At 35.4% G+C, this 27,532-nt stretch overlaps 1 protein-coding gene across 3 annotated transcripts in view; it reads right to left on the bottom strand.

Annotated features, from left to right (window-relative positions):
- Positions 1-27,532, bottom strand: part of CNTN6 (contactin 6) — a 294,828-nt gene that overhangs the window by 225,484 nt on the left and 41,812 nt on the right. For all 3 annotated transcript variants that reach the window (XM_037730963.1, XM_017507288.2, XM_037730964.1), the window contains exon 2: positions 13,307-13,443. In XM_037730963.1, coding sequence (XP_037586891.1) covers positions 13,307-13,361 — 55 coding nt within the window. In that variant the 5' untranslated portion in view covers positions 13,362-13,443. The remainder of the gene's footprint in view (positions 1-13,306; positions 13,444-27,532) is intronic.

Below are 27,532 nucleotides of genomic sequence, written 5' to 3'. Positions count from 1 at the left end.
CTATAAGGGACAGACTCTCTACTCTAACAACTCCCCAACCCCCATATACCCAAAGAGACACCTCATAAAAGAGAGCTCAGGCTGACATCCGGTGGGCACCCTTCTGGGATGAGGATGGCAGAGGAAGAAACCGGCAGCAGCCCTTGCTGTTCTGCAGCCCCCCGCAGGTGATCCCCAGGCTAGTAAGGTCTGGAGTGGACCTCCAGCAGTCCTGCAGCAGAAGGGCCTAACTATTAGAAGGAAAGCTAAGAAACAGAAAGAAATCGCTTCGACATCAACAAAAAGGATGACCACTCAGAGACCCCATCCTAAAGTCACCAACTACAAAGACCACAGGTAGATAAAGCCACTAAGATGGGAAGAAACCAGCACAAAAAGGATGAAAACACTAAAAACCAGGACGCCTCTCTTCCTCCACGGGATCACAACTCCTCACCAGCTAGGGATGAAAGATGGATGGAGAATGAATCTGATGAATTGACAGAAACAGGCTTCAGAAGGTGGGTAATAACAACCTTTTCAGAGCTATAAGAGCATGTGCTAACTCAATGCAAAGAAATTAAGAACTTAGAAAAAAGGTTAGATGAGATGCTAACTAGAATAAACAGCTTAGAGAAGAATATAAATAGCTTGATGAAGCTGAAAAACAGCACGAGAACCTCGTGAAGCATACACAAGTTTCAATAGCTGAATTGACCAAGCAGAAGAAAGGATATCAGAGACTGAAGATCAACTCAATGAAATAAAATTAAAAGGCAAGAATAGAGAAATAAGAGTAAAAAGAAATAAACAAAGCCTCCAAGAAATATGGGATCATGTGAAAAGACATAATCTACATTTGATAGGTATACCTGAATGTGATGGAGAGAATGAATTCAAGCTGGAAAACACTCTTCAGGATATTATCCAGGAGAACTTCCCCAACCTGGCAAGCCAGGCCAATACTCAAGTCCAGGAAATACAGAGAACACCACAAAGATATTCCTCAAGAAGAGCAACCCCAAGGCACATAATCATCAGATTCACCAGGGTTAAAATGGAGGAAAAAATGCTAAGGGCAGCCAGAGAGAAAGGTCGGGTTACCCACAAAGGGAAGCTTATCAGACTCACAGCGGATCTCTTGGCAGAAACCCTACAAGCCAGAAGACAGTGGGGGCCAATATTCAACATCCTTAAAGAAAAGAACTTTCAACCTAGAATTTCGTATCCAGCCAAACTAAGCTTCAAAAGCAAAAGAAAAAGAAAATCCTTTATGGACAAGCAATTGCTGATAGATTTTGTCACCACCAGGCCTACCTTACAAAAGCTCCTGAAACAAGTGCTAAACAAGGAAAGGAACAACCAGTACCAGCCACTTCAAAAACGTACCAAATGGTAAAGACCATCAACACAATGAAGAAAATGTGTCAACTAACAGGCAAAACATCGAGCTAGCATCAAAATGGCAGGATCAAATTTACAGATAACAATATTAACCTTAAATGTAAATGAATTAAATGTCCCAATCAAGAGACACAGGCTGGCAAATTGGATAAAAAGTCAAAATCCATTGGTGTGCTATATTCAGGAAACCCATCTCACATGCAAGGACACACATAGGCTATAAATAAAGGGATGGCGGAAGATTTATCAATCAAATAGGCTATAAATAAAGGGATGGAGGAAGATTTATCAATCAAATAGAGAGGAAAAAAAGCAGGAGTTGCAATTCTAGTCTCTGAAAAAATGGACTTTAAACCAACAAAGATCAAAAGAGACAAAGAAGGGCATTACATAATGATAAAAGGATCAATACATCAACAAGAACTAATGATCCTAAATATATATGCACCCAATACAGGAGCACCCAGGTACATAAAGCAAGTTCTTAACGACCTACAAAGAGACTTACCCTCCCACACAATAATAGTGGGAGACCTGAACACTCCACTGTCAATATTAGACAGATCAACGAGACAGAAAATAACAAGGATATCCAGGACTTGAACTCAGATCTGCAACATACGGACCAAATAGATATCTGCAGAAATCTCCACCCCAAATCCACAGAATATACATTCTTCTCAGCAACTCATTGCACCTACTCTAAAATTGACATAATTGGAAGTAAATCCCTCCTCAGCAAATGCAAAAGAATGGAAATCATAACAGTCTCTCAGACCACAGTGCAACCAAATTAGAACTCAGAATTATGAAACTAACTCAGAACCGTACAACTTCATGGAAACTGAACAGCTGGCTCCTGAATGACGACTGGATAAACAATGAAATGAAGGCAGAAATAAAGATGTTCTTTGAAACCAATGAGAATGAAGACAGTATGTATCAGAATCTCTGGGACACATTTAAAGTAGTGTCTAGAGGGAAATTTATAGAAATAAATGCCCACCAGAGAAGCGAGGAAAGATCTAAAATCGACACCCTATCATCAAAATTGAAAGAGCTAAGGAGCAAGATTAAAAAAAAAAAAAACTCAAAAGCTAGCAGAAGACAAGAAATAACTAAGATCAGAGCAGAATCGAAGGCAATAGAGACACAAAAAACCCTTCAAAAAACCAGTAAATCCAGGAGGTGGTTTTTTGAAAAGATCAACAAAATAGACTGCTAGCCAGATTAATAAAAAAGAGAGAGAAGAATCAAACAGATGCAATAAAAAGCAATAAAACGGATAGCACCATTGATTCTACAGAAATACAAACTACCATCAGAGATTATTATGAACAACTCTATGCACACAAACCAGTAAACCTGGAAGAAATGGATAAATTCCTGGACACTTGCACCCTCCCAAGCCTAAACCAGGAAGAAGCTGAAACCTTGAATAGACCAATAACAAGGGTTGAAGTTGAGGCAGCAATTAATAACCTACCAACCAAAAAAAAATCCAGGTCTAGATGGATTCACAGCTGAATTCTACCAGACGTACAAAGAAGAGCTGGTACCACTCCTTCTGAAACTATTCCAAGCAATCCAAAAAGAGGGAATCCTTCCCAAATCATTTTATGAGACCAACATCATCCTGATACCAAAACCCAGCAGAGACTCAACAAAAAAAGAAAACTTCCGGCCAATATCCATGATGAACATAGATGCAAAAATCTTCAATAAAATACTGGCAAACTGATTGCAACATCACATCAAAATCACGATCAAGTAGGCTTCATCCTGGGGATGCAAGCCTGTTTCAACATACTCAAGTCTATAAGTGTAATCCACCACATAAACAGAACCAAAGACAAAAACCACATGAACATCTCAATAGATGCAATATATATATATATATATATATATATATATACACATATTTAGTTAGCCAGGCATGGTGGTATGAGCTTGTTGTTTCAGTTACTCAGGAGGTGATGGTGGGAAGATTGCTCAAACTCACAAGTTTGATGCTGCAGTGAGCTATGATTTCGCTACTGCACTCCAGTCTGAATGACAGAGCAAAATCTTGTCCCCCCCACAAAAAAAAAATTGAGTCTATATCTAGAACAGTGTCTTTAAATAGCATCACATCAAGTTTAAACGCTTCTGCAAAGCAAAGGAAACAATCAATGAAGTGAAGAGACAACCAACACAACGGAAGAAAGTATTTGTAAACTCCCTATCTGACAAGAGACTAATAACCAGAATATATAAGGAGTTCAAACAACTCCATAGGGAAAAATCTAATAATGCAATTTAAAAATGGGCAAAGAATTTGAATAGGCATTTCTCAAAAGAAGACATAAAAATGGCAAACAGGCATATGAAAAAGTGCTCCACATTACTGATCATCAGAGAAATGTGAATCAAAACTACAATGAGATATCATGTCACCCAGTTAAAATGGTTTATATCCAAAAGACTGGCAATAACAAATGCTGGTGAGGATGTGAAGAAAAGGAAACCATCATAAACCTTGATGAGAATGTAAATTAGTACAATCACAATGGAGAACAGTTTGGGGGTTCCGCTAAAGCTAAAACTAAAACTAGGGCTACCATATGATTCAGCGATCTCAGCACTGGGCATATACCCAAAATAACGGAAATGGATATATTAAAGAGATGTCTGCACTCCCATGTTTGTGGCAGCATTATTCACAATAGCCAAATTTTGGAAACAATCTAAGTATCCGTCAACAGATAAATTGATAAAGAAAATGTGGTGCTTATGCAAAATGCTGTGTTATTTAGTTATAAGAAAGCAGAAGATTCTTCCATTTGCAACAACATGGATGGAGCTGGAGGTCATTAACTTAAGCCAGGCACAGAAAGACAAAGTTCACATGTTCCCACTCATTTGTGGGATGTAAAAAGCAAAACAATTGAACTCATGGAGATAGAGAGTAGAAGGATGGTTACTAGGGGCTATGAAGGAAACTGGGAGGGTGGGAGGGTGACAGATGGGGATGGTTAATGAGTACAAAAGTTAGAAAAAATAAACAAAACCTAGTATTTGATAGCACAACAGGGTGACTATAGTCAATAATAACTTAATTATACATTCAAAAATGTAAAAAAGAGTATAATTGAATTGTTTGTGACCAAAGGGTAAATGATTATGGGAATGGATATCCCATTGTCCATATTATGATTATTATGCATTGTATGCCTATATCAAAAAATCTCATGTGCACCATAAATATATACACCTACTATGTACACACAAAAATTAAAATTAAAAATTAAAAAATGAGGCCAGGTGTGGTGACTCATGCCTGTAATCCCAGCACTTTGGGAGGCCAAGGCAGGAGGATTGCTTGGGCCAAGGAATCAAGACCAGCCTGAGCAACACAGTGAGGGGCAGGCTCTACAAAAAATAAAAAATTAGCCAGACGTGGTGGTGCATGCCTATAGTTTCAGCTACTCAGGAGGCTGAGGCAGGAGGATTGCTTGAGCTTAGGAGATCAAGCCAGCAGTGAGCTGTGATAATGCCAGTGCACTCCAGCCTGGGCAACAGAGCAAGACCCTGTTAGAAAGAAAGAAAAAGAAAGAAGGAAGAAGGAAGGAAGGAAGGAAAGAAGGAGGGAAGGAGGGTAGGAGGTAAGGAGGGAGGGAGGGAGGGAGAAAACTCAAATACTTTCCTCCTCTGCCCACTATCAAGGTCAGGTGAAAAACTTCATAAAATGCTTTGTAAACTACAAGTCGCTAGTTATGAGATACGATTGATCAAATATTTGAGCTGAGTTTTTATTTTCCCTTTAAGACTGAGAATTCTACAGTTTTAAATTCAACAAGTATAAATACTGTTTTATTTCTCAGAATGAGTATATATTTGAGAGAAATGACCTGGCTCTAAGCAAAGAGTGTGGTAATGACAAAATTCTTCATAGAATAGAATTTTGGAGAACGAGGAAGGATATGTTACTTGAGGACTAATAAGAGTGAACATAGCATTTGAATGAGTATGTTAATGATTGGATTTGCCTTTAATAAATGGAAATGAATCTGAAGAAGAAGAATGCAGATGATCACACTGATATGAGAGACTTGGGAATTTTCAAAAAGTGCAGAGACCTTACAAGTAGCACAGTCTGACTTGAATGAAGGATACATGAAGGAGAGCAAGGGAAAGCATGGCTCATGACACAAGTAGAACTGAATTAATTGGAGAACTTCCAATATTTGTTGAAGGAAATTGAATTTGAATGCTTGATTAGGCAGTTTGAACTTTGTAGGAGATGGGATCTGTGAAGGTCTTGACACAGAGTAATGACAAAATCAGTCATACTTTATGAAGTTTTCTCTGCACAGGCGTCTGTGTCAATAAGCTAAGTCTTGGAAAGGGCACAGAGGATGCCTCAAAATAGAGGGAACATATAGGAGGCTGGTACAAATGTCTTGGAGGAGAGGTAATGGTGGATTAACTTGACTGGTAATGACAGAACTGAAAAGGAATAAACAAATGCATCTTGAGATAAAATACAGCCCACAAGTTTAAATATTTAAATTATTTGTGACACAAAGTCAACATATATTTGCTACCTAATAATATTGAAATAGCATTGGCTGTATGTTAAATGTGCTACTCCCTGAACAAACTACACTGAAATTATACCTGCCTAGGTCAAGTGTGTTGGAGCGAACTGTGTTCATTTCAAAAATCGGGACTAGCTTCCTGCTTTCAGTATACAGCATAATTTTTTAAAATTAAAAAAAAATTCCTATCTAAGCCCAAAATATATATTGTGATAAAACATTTATACCTAAAAGCATATTCTAACAATAACCAGTTCAATTGGTAAAAGTGTTTGGGAATAGTGGCTTACCCATAAGTAGTCTTGGGGTCTTATTTTTGGGGGTCCATAATGTGCTTATTTATTTTAAATATTTATTGAGTGCTTACTATATGTTAGGCACTGTACTAGGCATCAGCAATGCAGCCACTGATATGACTGACAATATTTTTACCTACATAAAACTTATATTTCTCTAGGTATAGGCAAAAAATGCTCTAGTAAACAATGCATAAATAAGTTAATTTCAGATAGTGACAAGCTCATTGAAAACAGTAAAATCGGTTGACGAGAGTAACTAGGACCAATGGTGGAATAAGTTACCACTTACCCAGACAAGGTCCTAAGGGAACTTCAGACTATGGGGGTGACTGATTAGAGATGGGTATAATGGAAACAGTCAGTCATAGAAAGATTTGAAGAGTGTTTCACACAACTGAACAGCACATGCAAAGACCCTAAGCAGAGAGCAATCTTGACATTTCTATGAGCCTAAGAAAAAAGTGTGGCTCTAATGCAACGATTAAAGGGAAGTTAAGTATAAGTAGAGATGAAAGAGGTCAGCAGAAGAAGCCAGGTTGTTTCGTGACTTGATAGCATGGCAAGGAGTTTGATTTTAAGCATCTGGAATTTTTTTTAATTGGGGGAAGAAAAATGTTATCAATCCTTTCATGCTATTTTCGAGTTGTGGCATAGCTATTTATGAGTGCCCTTAAAGTGAAAATATGACCTGGTGTTACCACTTCCATAGAATGCTGACCCTCTCCTTCAAATACTTCATGGTGAAAACACAATTTCTCACATTCCATTCAACTAAGAGCCTATAGTATGCCATTTCCTATAGTATGCCAGTCTGCATACCAATTATTTTCTCCCAATGCTGACAAAACATAATTTTTCCTACATTGTTGTCACTCCTAATAAACAATTTTATTTAATGTTTAAGAATCAATTACTTTGAAAGAAGTTTTGATAATCATATAACCGCCTTTATCAGTAGGCATTGCACGAAAATGGTGTTTTCAGCATTTCTAAATTGGACCATTTCTATTGGAAATTGCAAAGATGTCACTTGGCTTAAAAATATAGCCTGGTATTCCATTCCTAAAGGTGCTATTATGCTAACAATAAATCTGAACAAGACCGTAGGCAGAGTGTGGGTTGTGATGTACTCAATATTCATCACACTCTGGCCCAAAGGAATATCTATTATGTGCTTCTGGGATCCTTGAGCAAAGCAGGTTTATTACACCTGCCAATTTTCACGGATTTGCTGTGTGATACATCGTTGTCTTCGAAGAAATCTTGGTCATAGTGAATATTTCCATTCTTCTGGTTTTCTCTCTCAGGTAGTTCATTTGCTCTGGCTCTCAATTCAATAAAAGGCTATGTTTGAAATAGAGTAAAATTCAAGCAATCATAAATACTTTCCAATGTCCCTTTTTCCTAGGTGCTTGACTGTATTTAGAAAGAGGTAGATTTTTTTTTGCCCAGATTCACTTTCAGGCTGTGTTATTTATAAAGTAGTAAGCTATGTGAAAATGCTGACAGAATAGATTTTTTATTTCTGTATTGGTATTAGCCCTAAAAACAACTTTATTTTATTGGTAGAAGTCAATTACTTTGGGAGAAGTTTTGAAAATAACATAACCACATTTGTCAGCAGACATTACATAAAAATGATTGTAGCAAAGACTTATTATAATTTTGAGTTTCAGTTTATTCTTCAAGGGTAATTAGTACAGTAGGAGAAACCAGCTCATTAGGCCCTGTTGGCATAATACAATAATTAGAATGCTTCAAGGAGAGTTTGATGCTACTCTGCCAATAAATATGACTAGCTCCATGTTGACTTTCTTGAATTATTCCATTTCATCATGACAAAACAAGTCTCATACTGAATAACTGGTACTTCTTCAGGACTAACTAAATAGTTATTCAGTCCATAATTTTATAAAATCCATACAAAAATCCTTAACCCATAGCAAAAGAAACACAAATGGCAAACAAATGGGTATATTTATGAACCAAGTGACTATTTTACAAACTACCATTTAAATGGTAGTTCTTGTTAAATAACAAGGTTAAAAGAGAATACAGTAGGCAAAAATCCTTAAGAGGGCATGAAAACTCAGTATGAGGAAAATCACATTCCTCGTAACTAGCACTCTGCTATTATTTATTATGTTTCATCTATAGTAGCAGCCATTGGCCCTCACTGACACTGCTCTTAAGGGTTGCAGAGCTTCTAATAGTCTTCAGGTTTAAAATTGTGCTATCTCCAACCCTGGGTAACTCAACAACAGATATAGCACACAATTCAGTTTATTATCACGTTTACTCTATTAATCAAGTATTTTTTAAACATTTTTAAAAAAATACTTAAATTTATCAAATTTTTAAAGATTATCAAATTTTTAAAGATTGGGGCTTAATTTTTGAAATCTATCTAATATTTTTCAAATTCTACATAAAAGCCATGGTAAGGTGAAAGATTTAATAAAATAGAGTCATCTTGTGCATTCTGAGAATTTTTCACTATGGTTAAATGTAACAGTTAATCAAATCAGTTAATCTTGGGTTTCTTACACAGGTCACATTCTAGGATCAACAAAATTTGACCCTGTGTGGTTTTTCAACTTCTACCCATTAGTGACATTGTTTAGTATTTATTAAAAAATAAAATATTTCTAGGCCACGTGCTGTTGCTCACGCCTGTAATCCTAGCACTGTGGGAGGCCAAGGTGGGAGGATTGTCTGAGATCAGGAGTTCGAGGCCAGCTTGGGCAACATGGTGAAACCCCGTCTCTACTAAAATACAAAAAATTAGACAGGCATGGTGGCGGGTGCCTGTAAGACCAGCTACTCAGGAGGGTGAGGCAGGAGAATTGCTTGAACCTGGGAGACAGAGGTTGCAATAAACAGAGATTACACTATTGCACTCTGGACTGGGCGACAGAACAAGATTCCGTATCAAATAAATAAATAAATACAATGAAATAAAATATTTGTTCATAAAAACAATCTGTGCATTGTCTACAAAGGCAAAAAAAATAGACATACAATTTTTCTCCATTTATTAATTAGGTTACCCAAATTACCTCATCAACATATATTTTTCTACTTTTAGAAATGTAGATTTTTCAGTAACTTGGGGCTGAAAATAAGTGTTCTCAGTCTATATTAAACCTCTTCATTCTTTTTTTCCTTCCAGGAATCATTGTGCCTTTTTAAAATTCCTTTATTTGTTCTTTTTCTCATTTTCAGTATTGAATAGGCATTTATCCCAGCAGAGTTTTATTACTAATTCAACCTCAAAACCAAATTTTCTAATCTGTGTTAGTCAAGATCCTTTTTGTCACAAGGGGCAGAATCTCAGTTGAAGTGAAGTTGCTTGCTGGTTTCCCTGCATAGAGTGTCAGGTTGAAGAGGGCAGGGACCATGGACCTCCTGTTGTTGAAGGTCAACATCAAGCTTTGTGCATGGCACATCATAGTTTCTAATATATATCTGTCTTTGTTGAAGTAAATGAACCCTGCTTTCTTTTATTCATTTAGCAAATATTTAGTATTCATGTATTAGGGGATGGAGAAGCAGTAAAGCACAAAGCAGATGAAAATTCCTGCCCTCAAAGAGTTTCAGATAGGGCATGATTTAAAACTTTTAAAATGTTATTAAATTTCTATCTCTAGAAACTTATATCCATAACTTTATTGCACACTGGCAATCATAAAGAAATGAACCAGATTAACAGTCCCCCAGAGGATGTTATATGACTAAATTTATTCTACTGATATTATAAATAGGACAACAACATTAACTTTGGATAATTCATTCATTCATTCATTTAACAAATATTTACTGAATCCCTACCAAGTACCAGCAAGATACAGCCTCTGCCATCTGGAAGCTTACAGCTTAGTGAGGGAGAAACATAGGAATTTAATTTCTTATGACTTCTATAAAAGTTACCACAAATATTATGGCTTAAAACAGTATGTATTTATTTTCTTACAGTCCTGGAGGTCAGAAGTCCAAAATGGGGTTCACAGGGCTGAAAGCAAGGTACAGGCAGAGCCATAACCTATCTATAGATGGAGGGGAAAATCGGTTCCCCCGCCTTTCCTAGCATCTAGAGTTTCTGTCATCACATCTTGTGGCTCATGATCCCTTCCTCAGTCTTGAAGTCCAACAATGCAGCATCTTCACATCTCCCTCTGCTCTGCTGCCACATTGCCTTCCTCTCTGTCAGATCTAATTCTGCTTCCCTCTTATAATCTCCATAGTCCAGGACCATTAATCTCCCCATCTCAAGATCCTTAAGTTATTCACATCTGCATAATCCACTTTACCATACCAGGTAGGACTCACAGGTTCCAGGTATTAGGACCAAGGTATGTTTGGGGGCCATTATTTAGCCTGTCATGCGTACCAATGAAACAGTTAAAAAGTATATAATTAGTAACTGTATTTCCTAATTAAATGGGCCTTGGTTTTCTTCTAATACTTTAAAAAATACTAAAGTAGAACAATCAAACTTTTAATTACACAAAACTTCAAAATTGTCCCAGAATCAATCATGTATGTCTGTATGGATCAAGTTTCATTGTAAAGGCCTATAAGGCCAATGTCTATAGTAAAAGTGCTAAATATTACTAGTAAAAGTGCTAGTTAATATTTAGAAAATGGGAGGAGAGGTTGTTGAAAAATGTTAAGTTTTAATTTAGAGTTTAGGGAGATTTAAAGTATCAATCTCTTAGAAAAATTATAATAATTAAAATAGCAAGAAAGAAGCAAGTAATTGGGAAATACTTGCTGGTATTTCAGAATGAATAAAAAGTATATTTTGGGAAAACAAGATATTATCACTATGCATAGTCATAGAATTCTAATCACCAGACAATCTAATTTTCCAAACTAAAATAGTATCTGTGAATAGGGAGATACACTATGAACTCTCTAACAAAACAAACAGATTTAAAGCAATGTTCTCTTGTGTATATCATTATCAACATCCTTACCTCTGCGGTAATGTTTAGATTGGATTATCCTATTTAAGTAGCTATTGCTTTAAATAATAAATCCAATCTGTTCTTTCACAATGAAATTGTGTACTAAGGGTATATGATTATTTCTCCCATTAGAATAAAGCAACAGGACATTTTGAATCACATCCAATTTGGATAAATAAAAGTTAATATAAGAGCTGGAGTATTTCTTAGATTCGATATGTGTTTTGAGAATAATAATTTATTTTAATTTAACAGAAAAGGTCTTTTAGAGATCCTATGCTAATTCAATATACATATTTAAAAGGCAAAATGTTAATGTTGAATTTTGACAGGAAGTTGAAACTTGAGGGTAGGAATAGAATTCTTATTCACACATGTATGATTTGGAGGCACCTTGAAGACTTTCTGCTGTCTTTTTTAAACCTATCACCAAAGAAGAATACATTATTATTTCACCTCAAATCTTTGTTACAGAGACTTAGAAGTGTCACTAATCAAAACACCGTAATCACTTTGAGTAAATATAACTATAGCACTTCTAGCTGCTGGATTCTCTAGCGGTTAAATTGCTTTTATTTGTATAGTTTTCTGATTCTCCTGGTTGATTTCTGCATATTTTAGCATTTTCATTCCTTTTAAGATCGGCATATCTATTTCTCAGGATTGCTATAAAATATACATCCTTTACAATAACTGTGTTTCCGCCTTGTAAATTATTATGTTTATTCTTGCATGTCTCTCAATATATTAATGCTTTGTTATAAGTATATGCAAATTCACTAGTACCTATCGTCACATAGTCAGGGGGAAGGAGCAGGATATGGTAGAAGAGGGCCTTCTTTGATAATCATATGATCTAATCAATGTCCATGCTCTGCAACAACTCATGTAGGTAAGCTCAACAATTAATTTTAACAATTAAGTTCAGTAATTATGAACTCTAGGATTGTAACAGACTATAGTTGATTGTTTACAAAAACAGCCACTATTATTGCCTTTATTATTTCTATCGCCTTTTAATGGTATAACTTTGCAGCTTTTCTATAAAGAGATGTAGTACCATTCCACATTCATTGAAGCTGGACTGGTCTTGTGACTTGTAATTGTGAAAATAATGTCACAGAAATGGCAATGCAGCAGGTCTAAGCCTTGGCATCAAGAAATACTGTAATCTTCTGTTTATTTATTTATTTATTTATTCTAGGAACCCTGAACAGCTACCATGTAAAAGAACCCAGACTCATAGAGGATAACATTTTGACCAGACCCATGGCAACACAGTTGTCTCTGTTAGGAATGTTCTTGACTAGTCACGTCTCAGATGACTCAGTTCATCAAAGATGCAGTACACCCAGGCAAAACCAAAAGAAGACCCATTTAACCCCATCCTAAATTGCCAGCTCAGAGATTTGTCAACTAAATACATGGTTATTTGTTATTATAATACACTCACATCTGGCATGGCTTGTTACAAAGCAAAAGTTAACTGAAACACAGATATTAATATGTTTAAGTTGAGTAAAATAACATGTTCTGGTCTATTCTTTTAAAATAAATGAAAAGAAAACATATCTAAGGTTCTTTCTAGTTCTGAGGTAACATTCTATATTACTTTTTCTTCTAAATGAATATAGCTTTAATTTTTTGCCATATCAAACTCTAAACACGAGCGAAAATATGTATTTTTATTTTAATTTTTTAAAGTCTTTACTATAATGAAAATAAGAATAATTATTCACTGTTTATTGGTGATTAAAATATTTAATTATATTCTTTTATAAAAATATACTACATTATCATATAATTAAATATTATAAAATTACATTATATAAAGCTGTCATATTTGATAATTTATAAATGTAATAATTTTATTTTCCATTTAAAACTGGCATTTGATACATTTTTAAGGATTAAACTTTCCCTGTCTAAGTCATAGAGGTTACCTTCAAAACTTTATCACTTAGTCATTCAAATGACATACAAATTGTGCATTTTGAAAATTGCTCCACCTCTAAAAAGAAATAAAATGCCAATATATTTATCAATCAAAACTCATAATAATAGAACACTTTACCTGCACAGGAGTTTATGAGTGGCAGCAGAATTACCAGTTTCCTTAGCAACTTCATTTCCACTTTCTAAGGTCAAAAATTTCTCCCATACAATCAGAGGAAAAAAAAAAATCTGTCTTCCAGTCAGTATCCCAAGAGTCTGAAAGAGACAAAATTGTCATAAAATGAAAAACATACAAACATGGAATATTTAAATAAGCATATGATTGTTACATATTAATTAAATTTAATATTAAATTTTTGTTATCCAACATAAAGCAACCTAAATGGATACTTTCTACATGTACATATTTTCTGCAAGGTCCAGTAAATTCAGCTTATATTTTTTAAAATTTCAATTCACACCTCAAATATATATGGCATTTGCTATTATATTTTTTGTAGTTGTTAATGGGTTGGAATGGAATTCAAATGATTATATTCCATGTGGACCAAAATTTACATTAGTTTAGGAAAAACATATTAAAACAACCACAAAATTCTGTTGTTGGCTTGTGTTTTAAAATTTTTATTCACTAGGAATGGGATATGATACTTCTGTATCATATATATACATTAACATCAATTTTCTGCATTTTACCAATATTATTGAGAATACACTCATTAGATAACATTATTTGTCCTAATATCACAAGAAATAAAATTAATATTGTGCTACAAAATTTCTGCAAGAAATCTATTTCTAGCAGTGTTATCTTTCAGGTATGAGACATGCTTTTCCTAAGGGGTTGCATCATAATTTCCTCTAATTTATTTTGACATTTAAGCTATGTAGTGATAAATGAAATCAAGATAAAGTGTTAGCTTGGCCTTTAGCCCAAAAGAGAAATCTAATAAGAGGTTCATAAAAACTTCTAAACTCATAAAAATTTAGCATAAGCTCAGAACAAATGCATCTAGGTTACATTTGATAAAACTATTATATATCAAGTGATAAGATCCTTTGGAAACTTTAACATAATGAAAACATACTTTCTTGCAATCTTAAACATTTTTTGGGAGAGTGTGGACTTTAAGTGTGATAATAGTAAATAATAAATTTTTTACCAGGTCCTGATGAATTTTTAAATTTTAAAAATCTTTCATTTCTTTCTGTCATGAGTTACTTCATCTTAAACCAAAAATCATTGATTATATTTAACTTTTAAATAAAATTTAAGTAAAATACTTTCCAAATTTAATCAAAGGATAAAAATCACAGGAAAAATAAACAATATTCAGGGGTCAACATACTATATTGAGTCAACATTCTTTCTCAAATGTGTTAGTATCTGACATCGTCTTTCCATTCCTTTTGCCACCACAACATTTAATGCCTTACATAAATTAGATTATATGTTATATCCATTCATTCATTTATTACATTTTCATAAACATTTATTTGTTTGTTTCTTTATATAATCCCATTCTTTGCAAGACAATGGGCAGTAAGGTGTTAGTGGTGAGCCTGAAATCCTTCATTTCTACCTTTGAGGTACTGCTGTCTTGTGAGGGAGATATTTAACAAAAACAGAAAAACAAAAAACACACACAGGTAAATATTTATGTGGTAAATATGATAATATTAAAGAAAATGTGAGATGTATGAGATTTATAGGATGGGGTTCAGGTACTATTTTTTAGCTGAGGCTTGAAATATGAGTAGCTCTCTGCTAGGTGAAGAGTGTGTGTACATGGGGTGAAGAGCAGAGCTGTAGGAATTATAATAGGTATGAAGGAAGGATGAGGCTAGCTTTGTAAGCAAAAGAGGGACAGTGTGCTCAGGTCCTATGGCAAGGCTTGCGTTGTTTTTTCAAAGATCTGAGAAAGCCCGGTTTGATATTCAGGACTGTGGCATGAGACAAGGTTGGAGAAAGAGAAAGAGGCTGAAATATACAAGACATTTAGGTCATGTTAATGTCAATGAATGTTGTACTTTCCGATTATAATTGAGAATTTTAAGCAGAACAGAATCCAGATTTATTTTATATCTTTGGCTACCGTGGAGAATGAAAGAGATGGAGTAAAAAGTGGAATTACACAGAGTAATTAAAGGCTACTTTTGTAGTACAAGAAAGGAATGATGAAGGTTTTAAATAGAGTAGTGGCTTTGAAGATTAAAAAAAAAAAAATAGAATCTCTGAATAGTCTTCCTGCTTTAAATCTCTTGTCCTTTCTACCCATTTAAATGTTATCATCAAAACATTCTTCCTAAAACAAAGATTGCTCCAATTATGACAGTTTATGCAATGGAGAGTTTAATCACTTTCGATTTCACAAACATCCAAAGTCTTTGGAAAGATATTCAAGACTGTACACAATAGGTTTTTAATCTTCCTTTTCCACAAGACTACTACTAAATATTTCCAATCCAGTGACAAAGATCTAATTCCTGTGCACGTGCATTGCGTATTATCTTTATATAGAAGTTATTTAATTTATATAGAATTCCCCCTTAGGGTCTGTATCTCCCTCAAAAATTGTGCAACGGTAGTATGGCCATACATCTCTGCTTTCACTGGACAGTGCCCATGTATCCAATTGTCATGGCAGTATTATCAATAGATTCTTTTTCTCAAAAAAGCATTAGCTTATAACAAAATTATATGGTACATTTATTTAATAGATATTTGTTATTTTTTACCCAATAATTCTGTCGTCTTCTTGTGATAAAAAGTCTGTGACTTTCTTTTGAGGAACCACCCCCCTATATACCATCAGACAATACAATTGAAGTGTTATTGCGCCTACCTCCTAGCTCCAGGATGAGCATATGACCAGGTCATTGTTAATCAGTAATCTATTTATTTGGATACAATATTTTGTAAAGCATTGAGCATATGGCCTAATTGAAACCAATGGCAGTCGAAGCCAGGACTTTTGTCAATATTATTAGAAAAAGTGTACAATCTCTCCGTTAAGTTATCAAGAGATAATAAACCTGATGAGCTGGTATATCTCACAAATGTTATCTTTACAGTTTGCAGCCACAGCTAAAAACTTTCAGTTCCCCTTCATGCACAGTTTTCTAAGGATCCACCCCAAATATATCCCTTATTAGGCTTTAGTATTCCTGAGTTATAATACACACAGTATTAGGCTTTAGTAATCCTGGGTTATAATACACATAGACCCAAATACAACAGATCCCCAAATCTCTAACACTGAGAAACAGCTGCTATGCTTCCTTGGGCTAGAAAATTATTTAAAATACCCAATCCTCTTGAGGCCTGTAAAATCTAGCTATCTATATCCCATTTTCCATTCGCAAGCTACGTCCAATAGTCACAGCTTCCCGTAGTTCTATTCCTGGGTACATTCTCCTGCATGGCCGTTCCCTCATTTGGAGGTAAGAAGCAGAGTTCTGCTTTTTCTATATCTGAGTGTTATTGTGAGTTGTTCTATCATCCAAAGAATCTATAGTCATACCCAGTATCATAGAATCATAAAACATCTTACCTAAACCCCTGGAATTCTAAGATACATGAGCCAATAAGACAAATTTTTGCCTAGTCCTGTTTCTGTTTTGTTTTTATCTCCTTCTACCTAAGTAATCTGACAAGTCCCTTCTTTCTTTCTTTCTTTTTTTTTTTTTTTTTTTAGATGGAGTTTCACTCCTGTTGCCCAGGCTGGAGGGCAATTGCATGATCTTGGCTTCCTGCAGCCTCCGCCTCCTGGGTTCAGGTGATTCTCCTGCCTCAGGCTCTCGGTAGCTGGGATTACAGGCACACGCCACTACCATCAGCTAATTTTGTATTTTTAATGGAGATGGGATTTCACCATGTTGACTAGACAGGTCTTGAACTCCTGACCTCCAGTGATCTGTCCATCTTGGCCTCCCAAAATACTTGGATTATAGACATGAGCCACCATGCCCAGCCCCCTTCATTATTTATCCTGAATTTATATGAAGTTTCCCTTAAAGATTCTAGGGCAGACTGACACAATATATTTCTCTTAAGGTTTGTACTTATCAAACACTCCATTATATTGCCAAGGTTTTTGTACTTTACCTTGATGACAAACACCATGTATAATACTTACTTATAATACTTGGTGTGGTGTCTACTGCAGAGCTCATAGCTATTCAGTAAGCATGAGCTAGGTTTATATTTGACAGCTGAACAACCTAGTATTATAGAGAAAAATGCTACACTGGGAATCTAGGGATTTTGCTTGTACTATTGTCTATTTCTCTTCACCAGCTGAGTAACATTGAGTGATTCATGTACAATCACATTGATTGTCAGTTTCCTCTTTTGAAAATTGAAGGGTTTGACCTAGAAGTCACCTTCAAGTTTCTTCCAGCTATAATATTCTAAGATGGTTTGATTCCATCCAGTGTATAATTTCCTAGCAAATGTTGCCCTTTATCATCTGATTGCTTATCAGCATACTTTAATGAGGGCAAAGCCCGAAAATATATTTTATTTGGCATTCCTCTATAATGCAAGCCTAAATAGCTAATACTTATGCATCGGTTGCCATTTGTAAAAGTTTCATTTGTATAAGTTTAAATTGCTTGAGGAAGAAGAATACTCTGGCTCAATGACAGCAATGCAGATAAGAAAAGTATAGTTATTTACTCATAGCAGAATAGAGTAGAAATATTCAGTGAGTAAAATTTAGGCTAGTCACTTTCATGCAAAATAGCCACAGGAATTAATTCTAGGTTCCTGGAATCCTACAGGTCACCTGAGGCAAAATGGACTAATAAAGGAAAACCAGTATATAAATCTAACTTAAAGAAACTTCTAGAACCTAAAAAAAGATTCTAAAAAATGTGTCACCAGCATTTTGTTTTAGATGAGGTATTTTAAACAATAATTTGGCCCAGAGTAGTGAGTATCTTGGTTCATAACCTAACTTCTGAGGTTATAATGTTCTGTTATTAATGGATAAAACTTGTCCTCCCAGACCATGTGTGTTCACTTTTGCTTGTATAAAATTGCTCACTGCAAAAGTAACAATTTCAAACACTTCAAGAAAAGAGTATGTACAGGTCCATAATCATTTTTCTTGCAATTAAAAAGAAATCTTTGCACGTTTAAAATTACATATAAGCTTGCTGGCAAAATTTATTTGGTGGCAGAGAACTGTCCCAAAGCAATGTGTGGTTGCTTAGATCTTTTCATCGAACTTATAAATATTGATGCATTTTTCTGCTGAAACAGAGATGTTGGTTGATAATAAGTATATTATTCATTGGCCATATATACATATGTACAAATTTATATGTATCTTTAATATACATATCTAGCTATAATATGTATATGCATGCACATGTAAGTACATATAAATTTGTACACACAAATTTATAAATATATAAAAATACATATAAATTTGTACCACATTACCTTTCTAAAGGCTAAAACAAGGGTCAGCAAACCATAGCCTGATGAACAAATCTGGCCCCTAGGCTTTTTTTGGTAAACAAAATTTCACTGCAACCCTACATACCTTTTTATTGATGTATCGTCTATGGCTGTTTTTGTGCTACAAAGCCAGGGCTGAATAGTTGCTCCAGAGAACATGTGGTTTACAAAGATGAAAATATTTATATCTGACTCTTTCTGGCTTTAGAGCTTCTGGAATTCCTTTTGCTGATCTCTGGTTTAATGCATTCGAAACTCTAAGACACATTTGGCTGTGAAGATTTCCGTTAAAGGATTATACAACTGTATTTCTCTAACCCAGTGTATACATTCTCAACAAGAATACCATGTATTTAGCTGAAAATGATGCAATCCAGTATTCCGAAGTAGCTTAAGACTGTGAGCCCTGCCTTTATATGACCTCTTCTCCCCATATGTCACTGACTTGCTTCTGATCTCAGAAGGCTAATGAAAGAACTCAGAAATTGTTGCTGTGACAGTGAGGTCATACCCAATGCTAATTGTACTTGACCCAGACAACATTGTTTGTTTGATTCAGAATAATCATGTTTTTAAGAAATGAAAAAGTGCCACTCACTCTATCTTCTGGCTCTAAAACCATTTGTCAGTCCATAAATGTGCACAATTGCCAGTAAACCAGGAATAAGTACAGAAGTCAAAAAATGGCTGGATCTCAGGCATTGGGAGAATTCTGGAAGGTAGCAGGCATGTTAAACCTTGGTTTGCCCAACAGGCTTGAGAGACAATGAGAGTTAACCTAAACAGAGATGACATCTCTGTTATTCTCTGTTATTTATCTTTTACGGAGGAGTTTTCCAACATTTTTTTTTTTTTTTGCAATGAGAACTAAGATTATCTTCTTGAATAAAAAGGCAGGGTGGGTGTACATGCATAGCTCAATAACAAGCTTTTGAAAGGTGCTCATGGAGGGTTGGTACTTCTCAACCTAACTTAGAAGCTACAGAGAATGTCTAAAATAATTTAAAACATCATACTATCTATGGTAGGGCAAAATAGGAAATTATTCTTTTCCAGTTCTCCTAACACTGTGCTTTTAAATTTCTATAAATACATCTAGGTGACACCAACTTGGATGCTGGAGAATTACGTTCATTAATACACACTGTTTATGTAAAGCCTTAGGTCAGTTAAAATGACCTGAGGATTTCTTACCTCTTTTGCAGTATCTGAAATGATTTTCTCATATTGGCAGCAGGAAAAGTAGAAACTACTACTAAAAGGCTCTAAGTACAGGAGAGTATAATGGTCAATGGAGGGATATTACTTCGAAATATTGGCTAACTTCTCTCTCTAATTGTCTTACTGGTGTTGCTTTAGTTTATCAAGAAATCATTGTTGCAAGTATATGAGTCCTAGTGGGCTTTATTCTCCCCTTATTTATAGCAACATTGTTTCCACACTAAAGGATTTCATAGTGAAGATCAAGATCCATTTTCAGTTGTCATGTTCATCATCAGAACAAATGTATGCAGCTCTAATTGCCCTTTTGTTTTTAATTGACCAGTTAATTAACTACATGAGATAAATTAAAAATCTGAAATTCACTTTCTTCAGGTAGCTCCGCAATCTTATTTTAGTGTGATAAAAATCCATGGCCAGAAGGAAGAGGAGATTTTTAATAATTTTTGTAACAGATTTCCAACTTCAGCATTAATGAAGTTATTTACTATCAAGCTAAATCAATAATGAATTAAAAAGTGAACTATTTGTGATCTGAAAAAAAATATAGACTAGGAAACCACACCACCATTAAGTCAGGCAAAGTAGCAAGATAAATTGTTCCATCAAATTCTTTGTTTTCAGAATATAATGCTATCACTTATGATAATTGTTATGCCAAGCTCTCAAAATAGGCAGTCATAATAGATGATAGATTAGTAGAAAGATATAACACAGCGTGTTTAATGTGATCATAGAAGAAGCAGTAGTGCTTTTCTTAGAAGAGGCATGATTACATGTTAAGTTGTTAACAGCATGAAATAAATGCAAATATGTTTGTTATGGAAATAGTCAGAATCATTTCTACAATTTTTTTTTTTTTAATCAGAGAAACCAAGCTGTAGAACTTAACTCAGTCATCAATAGAGTCTCTCTCATATGCCTTTTTGCTTGAGGCCATGGAGTCTTGCTGAAAGATACTAGTGTGAAGAAATTAGTTTGAAGACTGCTGAAAAATCATACTTTCAATGAATTTCAGAATTGAAAGAAACTATATAGATAATAGAGGTCAGCCTTCTACTTTCATAGCTGAGGAAACTGAGACCTAGAGGGGATAAGTAATTGCCACTATTTATATAAATAGGTGATGGGTAACTAAATAGAATTTAGTTCCTGACCTATAATGAGACCTGGGAATTAAAGGCAGATCCCTGATTGAGTGTCCTTCCTACTATGTGACCCTCTTGATCTGTAACACTGCACACGTCATCAAAGCATAACTCCAGCCTCCGTGCGCACCTATTTTTCTAACTGCAGCATGCAAGTAATTATATCTCATGAAAATGCTCTTGGTATTTATATTAATCAGAACACAAGAATGTGGATGAGAGATGCTGCTATAGCTTTGAGGATTTGTAGTGTTGACTTTCCACTCCTAAAAAGGTGGCAAGAAATACTTATTGATTGGGCAAATCTAACTTTGCTAGACTTTCCAAAGTCAGGGAGAATACAACTTGAAATAGTTATAATACTTTCTCGGAGAAGTAAATGGATGATATTGTTAATACAAACGAAAAATGGCCTGAGAAGAACTTTGTACTTCTATATTTGAGTCCTTGTGGACCAACTCTAACTTAATAGGTAGACAAGATTGAAAAGCTAACATAGGAATATGTGCATATGAACAATAGCTTACTCTTGGCCCATCCCAGCAACCATACTTCAGCCACTCATACACTGCTGAGTGTTCAAACCGTGCTCAAACAAAGCAAATGCCAACCTGTATCTAACCCAGCTGTTTTTGTACCTCACTTCTGATTTCTGTACGTCATTTCCCTTTTTTTGTCTACATATTTGTTCCGATGACAAGGTATCCCTGGAGTCTCTCAAATCTGCTGTGATTTTGGGAGTTTTTCCAGAATCTGGGGTTGCCTGATTCGTGAATTGTTCATTGCTCAATTAAGTGCCTTTAAATTTAATTCAGCTGAAGTTTTTCTTTTAACAATATTTTTAGGGCTCCATGATCTGGGCTAGGTGATTTTAAGGTTGTTCTTGCAGGATGAGGAGCTGATTAGAAGTGGGTAGAGATTAGGGCATGATAGCTTAATTTGATGAGTACAAGAAGGTCAGGCTCCTGATACAGATAGTGATGTTGGTCTTGAAAAGTGAGTTTTATCCTCTAGAAGCAAAAATTTCCTGAGGGAAGTAGCTAAATTATTTTTGCTTTCAGTGTCCTTTAGCACAGGGATAGGTAATTGTGCTAGTTCTGGTTCTCAGTAATGAATTCAAAATATAATATTATAATATAGATGTTGTTATTTATATATAATATATAAATTATTCTATGTGTTATATTCTGTAATATATATTGATGTTATTATTCTATATTACTATTCTAATATTCAATGTCATTATTCTATACATAATATATAGAATGTTAAAGGACTAGATAGCAAATACTTCTAGCCTGGTCACTGTTGCCACTGCTAAACTATACTATTAGAATACAAAACCAGTCTTACTGAAGAGATAAACAAATGGAAGTGCCAGTTTTTAATAAAAAACATTATTTATAAAAACAGGTGAGGAATAATTAATTCATGGCCACAGCTTCTTCATATAATCCAAATTTAAAAAACAAAAACAAAAACAAACAAAACAATAATATAGCAGAATTCTATTAAAACAAGAATGTGTCCAAAGCACTTTCTAAAATTTCATTTTAGGGGAAATACAAACAAACTTACCTGTGAGCAATATTAGAGCAGAAGAGGAAAACCCCTTTTTTAATGTATTTAAGAAAAAGTGGTTACACTACAGAAAATGAATATTTCTCTCTATTTTGCTACAGTTGTTAAATTAAAGAAAAACAAATGAAACAGATCAGTGTCAGCCAAAACAGTAAATAAAGATGGAATTTAATAAGAACATGTACTAAATCATGTATCTAAGTTTTTAAATAGCCTGCCTAAATATATTGAGTAGGAGTAGAGTGAGTAAATGTGGCTTTCCTTCAATTCAAGTTTGAAAAAAAAAAAAAAAGCAGATAACAAAATTCTATAGGGTGAAGTTGGGACAATATTCAATGTTTGCTTATTTTTTTCCTTAATTGCCAAAAATCTGGCATTACTCAGGTTGCATTAACAAAAGCATGGTGACCATAGCTAGGAAAGTGCTAGTTCCATCCTGACCTGCACTTGTGTAACTACACAAAGGGATTGTGTTCTCTTCTGAGCATCATGGTTTCAGAGGAACTTTGACAAATTGAAATACTCTTCTGGGGAGCAGTGCAAGGATGATGAAGTGGCTGAGAGCCATGACTTATGAGGGTCAGTGAAAAGAAATGAGCATGTTTAGCCTGGGGAAGAGAGGATTTAGCAGGCAGAGAAGAGCCATCTTCAAATATTTGAAGGGCTGTCTTGTGAAAGAAGGATTAAACTTATTATTTGTGTCTCAGGAGAGCATAACTGGGACCAAATAGTGGACATTTCAGGGCAGCAAATTTCAGCTTAATATCAGCCCTGAGCATTTTAACAAGGAGAATTGTTTAGCCAGTGGTTAAATGCACTGGCTTTGAAACCTAGACAGTCTGGAATTCCATTCCTAAAATCTACCACACACTTAATAGCTTTGTGACTTTAGAAGAAGTAAACTAGTTTTCTGAGTTTGGATTACATGATAATTATAATGGAAAAAGAAGCACCTACCTCATGGGGTTCATAAGATAATTGAATGAGTTTGTACATAAAAAGTGTAATGTTTTTTCTATGAGATGCTTAGTTGTCTGTAACTAGGAATAAATAAATGGCACCTTTTCAAATATATCATAAAGAGTATTTCGGATCAATTAGTAAGTTCAACTAGATGACCTCTGAAGCCCTTCTAAACTTGCAGCTCTTTATTACTATACAGAAACAAGATGCTAAAAATCCTCTGATCCAGGGGTCATCAACTGGTAATCTAATAGATTCCTAAAAATAGTGCTTAAAAATTGAGAAATTACATATAAAAATAAACATTTGACTTCTCATCAAATACCTGAAAATTTGGCATCACTAGTTTATATTTCCATGCAGTAAAAACACAACAAAAAGGCATTAGCCACAGCAAACATCAGGAGTGACTGGCACTTTAACACAAGTGTTGGCCATAGTTTGGGAGACACCCCCTGTTGTCTCACACCTAGCTCCCTTCACTCTTTCATGTTACCTGCCCAGTCTTGGAAGGCGTCGTGTATGTTGTCTCTGCACTATACCAGGTAAACAAGAAAGCTGGAAGCAGAGTCCGTTAAGATTGTGTGACAGGATAGAAAAATAGGAGGAGGAAGAGACAGAATGGGATGCCAGGAGGTAGGCTGAAAAGGAAGCTAACGAGAACAATAGTAATGATAGAATTTATCAAATACCAAACAGAAGCAAGATTCTATGCCAGGAATTACATACACTGCCTCATTTCATCTTCATGGCAGTCAAATAAGGGCTATACACTTACGGCATTCATTTTACAGGTGAAGAGACTGAAACTGAAAGGAACTAAATAACTGGACGAAGTGCACACAGCTAATAAGCGGCAGAAAAATTCCTCATTTGACAGTATCAACAGAATTCTGAGTCCATGTTTTTCATCACAATGTCCAGTCTTACAGACTTTGCAATTTTGCCCAAAGCTTACGCTGGGAGATTTTGCTCAAATCTGAACATTGAAAAAGAAACATTCCTACCTATTATAGGTGCAAACTGAAGACTCCCACTTCATTGTGAATAACCTGAATTGTTAGAAAGCTATATGGCACTGGGTAAGGGTTCCTACAGTATATTTATGGGGCTTAAAAAAAGCAACATCCAGCTAAATAATATGCAAAATCCAAGGTTAAGTAAGGCAAAACAGTTCCTTTCCTGCAGGATTTCTGTATCTCTGTAGTGCCAATATACATTACAGAACTTGAAGACAGGGGCATAGCCTGTACTGTTTCCTAAACTTCCATGATACTGGGACTCAGTTTTCTGTAGTGCTTTTCCAACAGTGAACACTTCACAGAACACACTTTAGGAAAGTCTAATCAAAGGGAAAGAGTCATGGCCAAGAATTACAGAGGTCTCAGAGACCCAACTGTGTCAGTAGCTAACACTGTAGTTTGAGTAAGCCGTAGAACCTCTGTTCTTGGGTTGTCCACTGTAAATATTGTGACAATACTACCTATCCTACAGACTGCTCCTAATTTTTTAGGGATCAATTACTAAAGGATGTAATAGAGCTCTCTAACTTGCAAAGAGCCCAAGATCTCCATAGGGGATTAACTTACTAAATTTTCTCTGTCTCATAAAAGTGGTCAGGAAAGTTAGGTGGATTTTAATTGCTTTTGTGACAATCAGTGATTCTCTGACCACACATGATGGCATAACTTCTGCTTCTTTTCTTTTCTTTTTTTTTTTTTTTTTTTTTTTTTTTTTTTTTTTTTTTTTTTTTTNTTTTTTGAGACAGAGTCTCAGTCTGTCGCCCAGGCTGGAATGCAGTGGTGCAATCTCAGTTCACTGCAACCTCTGACTCCCAGGTTCAGGTAATTTTCCTGCCTCAGCCTCCTGAGTAGCTGGGATCATAGGCACTTGCCACCATGCCCAGCTAATTTTTGTATTTTTAGTAGAGATGGTGTTTCACCGTGTTGGTCAGGCTGGTCTTGAACTCCTGACCTCAGGTAATCCATCTGCCTCAGCCTCCTCAGTTGCTGGAATTACAGGCATAAGTCAACATGCCTGGCAGCATAACTTTTTTTTAATAATGCATAGAAATGTGAATTGTCTGACCTACATAGAAAAGAATTATTGAAAATAATACCTATATATATGTAGCATGTATGTATATATACTCTATATATATGTGCATGTATGTGTGTGTGTGTGTGTGTGTGTGTGTAGCACTATAAATACACTAAAACCATGCGGTTCTGAGCTCTCTCCTGAGGAAGAATGCACTTCCTTCCAAGCTTGTCCATTAGGAGAAGGAAAGGGGAAAATAATCACAGAGCACTAACAGCAGGATGTACACTGATTTCATTCTGTTCCTGTTGGCTAAGGTTCATAGTCCCCAGCCCCTGGACAATTGGATCTTTTGCCTTCTCTTCCATCAACCCCTCCCTTGATATGTGCTCCCATTGGCAATCCTGACCTCACAGAAATAGGAGTTGCCTTGGGAGGAAAATGTGGTTGCCTGTCAGCAGTGATGCTGCAAAACTCTGGGAAATTTCTCTGCAATAGAGAAGCTAGAATTTTGAAATAATAAAAATAAAAAAGAGTGAGAAAAAACATTACTCATTTGGGAACAGAGAATGCCATTTCATCTTAGTATCTTAAGTGCCCTGGCTTTTAGAAATTGTAGAAACTTAAATCAGGCATTACTTTGTTGAGGGTGGTTATTTTTGCAAAATATATCACTGCTGAGCAGAAATACTTTGTGGTATGGGGCATGGGGGTCCAACTTCATTCCCCAGCCCATTGAAAATTTTATCCAAAGGAGATACAATTTAAAGGCAAAGAAATTCACCCACTGACCTCATGATACATTTCTCCAAAGCCAGGGGATTAAAATATTATCTAAGATTTTTTAACACTGCTTATGTGCTTCCTGGATTCTTACTAACAGCAGACATCACCACGTTCCAATATCTGGAATTCATGTTTATACAAATAGTACCCTGCTTTTGTAAACTGATTAATAATGTGAAAGATGCTTTCTTAAATGTCTCATTTTGATTTTTTAAACTACCCAGAAAACAAAACAAAACAAAAACTAAGGCTCAGGGAGATTAACTAACTTTCCTGCAACCACAGAGGATAAATTGTTCATATTCTTTCAAAAAGCATTGTTTTACATTTTGTACCCTCTAAATGTAGATTACTTGGGAAAAAAACTATGTTCTTAATTTGTATCCAGGTCTAGACAAGAGTATTATGGACAATTAGCAGTGTGTAGGGGATTATGTCAGGATCTTAAAATCACACTTACACAGAAGAAAAAGTACCTTTTGCACAGCTTCCCCAAGGGCTTAGGTTACACAGAACACACTGTGGGAGATTAGCTCCGTGGAAAGAACACTGGGCCAGGAATCCAAAGGACTCTGTGACAGTCCTACTACCTAACATCAGTAACATTAGTTGAGTAATTGGAGCAACAACTCTGGTCTCTGATTTCCAAATTGAGATGGGGGAGCAGGCAACTCAATAAAGACAAGTGCAAAAGTCGAGACGCTGTGGTCAAATAGAGGAGGTAGACCTCCAAGTAATATAACACTACTTCAAGTAATGGGCCAAAAGCATGTAGATGTTACATGGTCAATCTTGGTCTTGTACCGGAACTTTGACTTCACATTGAGTGGCCTTTCCATATTATTTACAGGAAATACAAGATTATTGTTAGTTACCTGGATATATGTATTTGGAATTAGTCGGAAAAAAATTTAATTGGCTTAAAACACAGGAGGCAGATTGATTGTAAAGGTAGTTTTGAGAAAACATTCAGGAAGGGAAGGGCTGTAGTGAGATCCACAGCAGGGTTTTGCTGTAGATACTGCCTTTGCTTTAGTTTTGTTGGCTGCCCATTAGATTTAGAGGATCTAACGAAGGAAAGAAGAATATAGGAATACAGCCATGTTTTCCTAACAGTAGTCCTTTTTCTCTACAT

Source organism: Cebus imitator, unplaced genomic scaffold (genome assembly GCF_001604975.1).
Source record: "Cebus imitator isolate Cc_AM_T3 unplaced genomic scaffold, Cebus_imitator-1.0 Scaffold371, whole genome shotgun sequence".
In the NCBI taxonomy this organism is placed as follows: Eukaryota; Metazoa; Chordata; class Mammalia; order Primates; family Cebidae; genus Cebus; species Cebus imitator.
The sequence above is the reverse complement of the archived record's forward strand: the minus strand, read 5'-3'. Positions and strand labels throughout refer to the sequence as shown.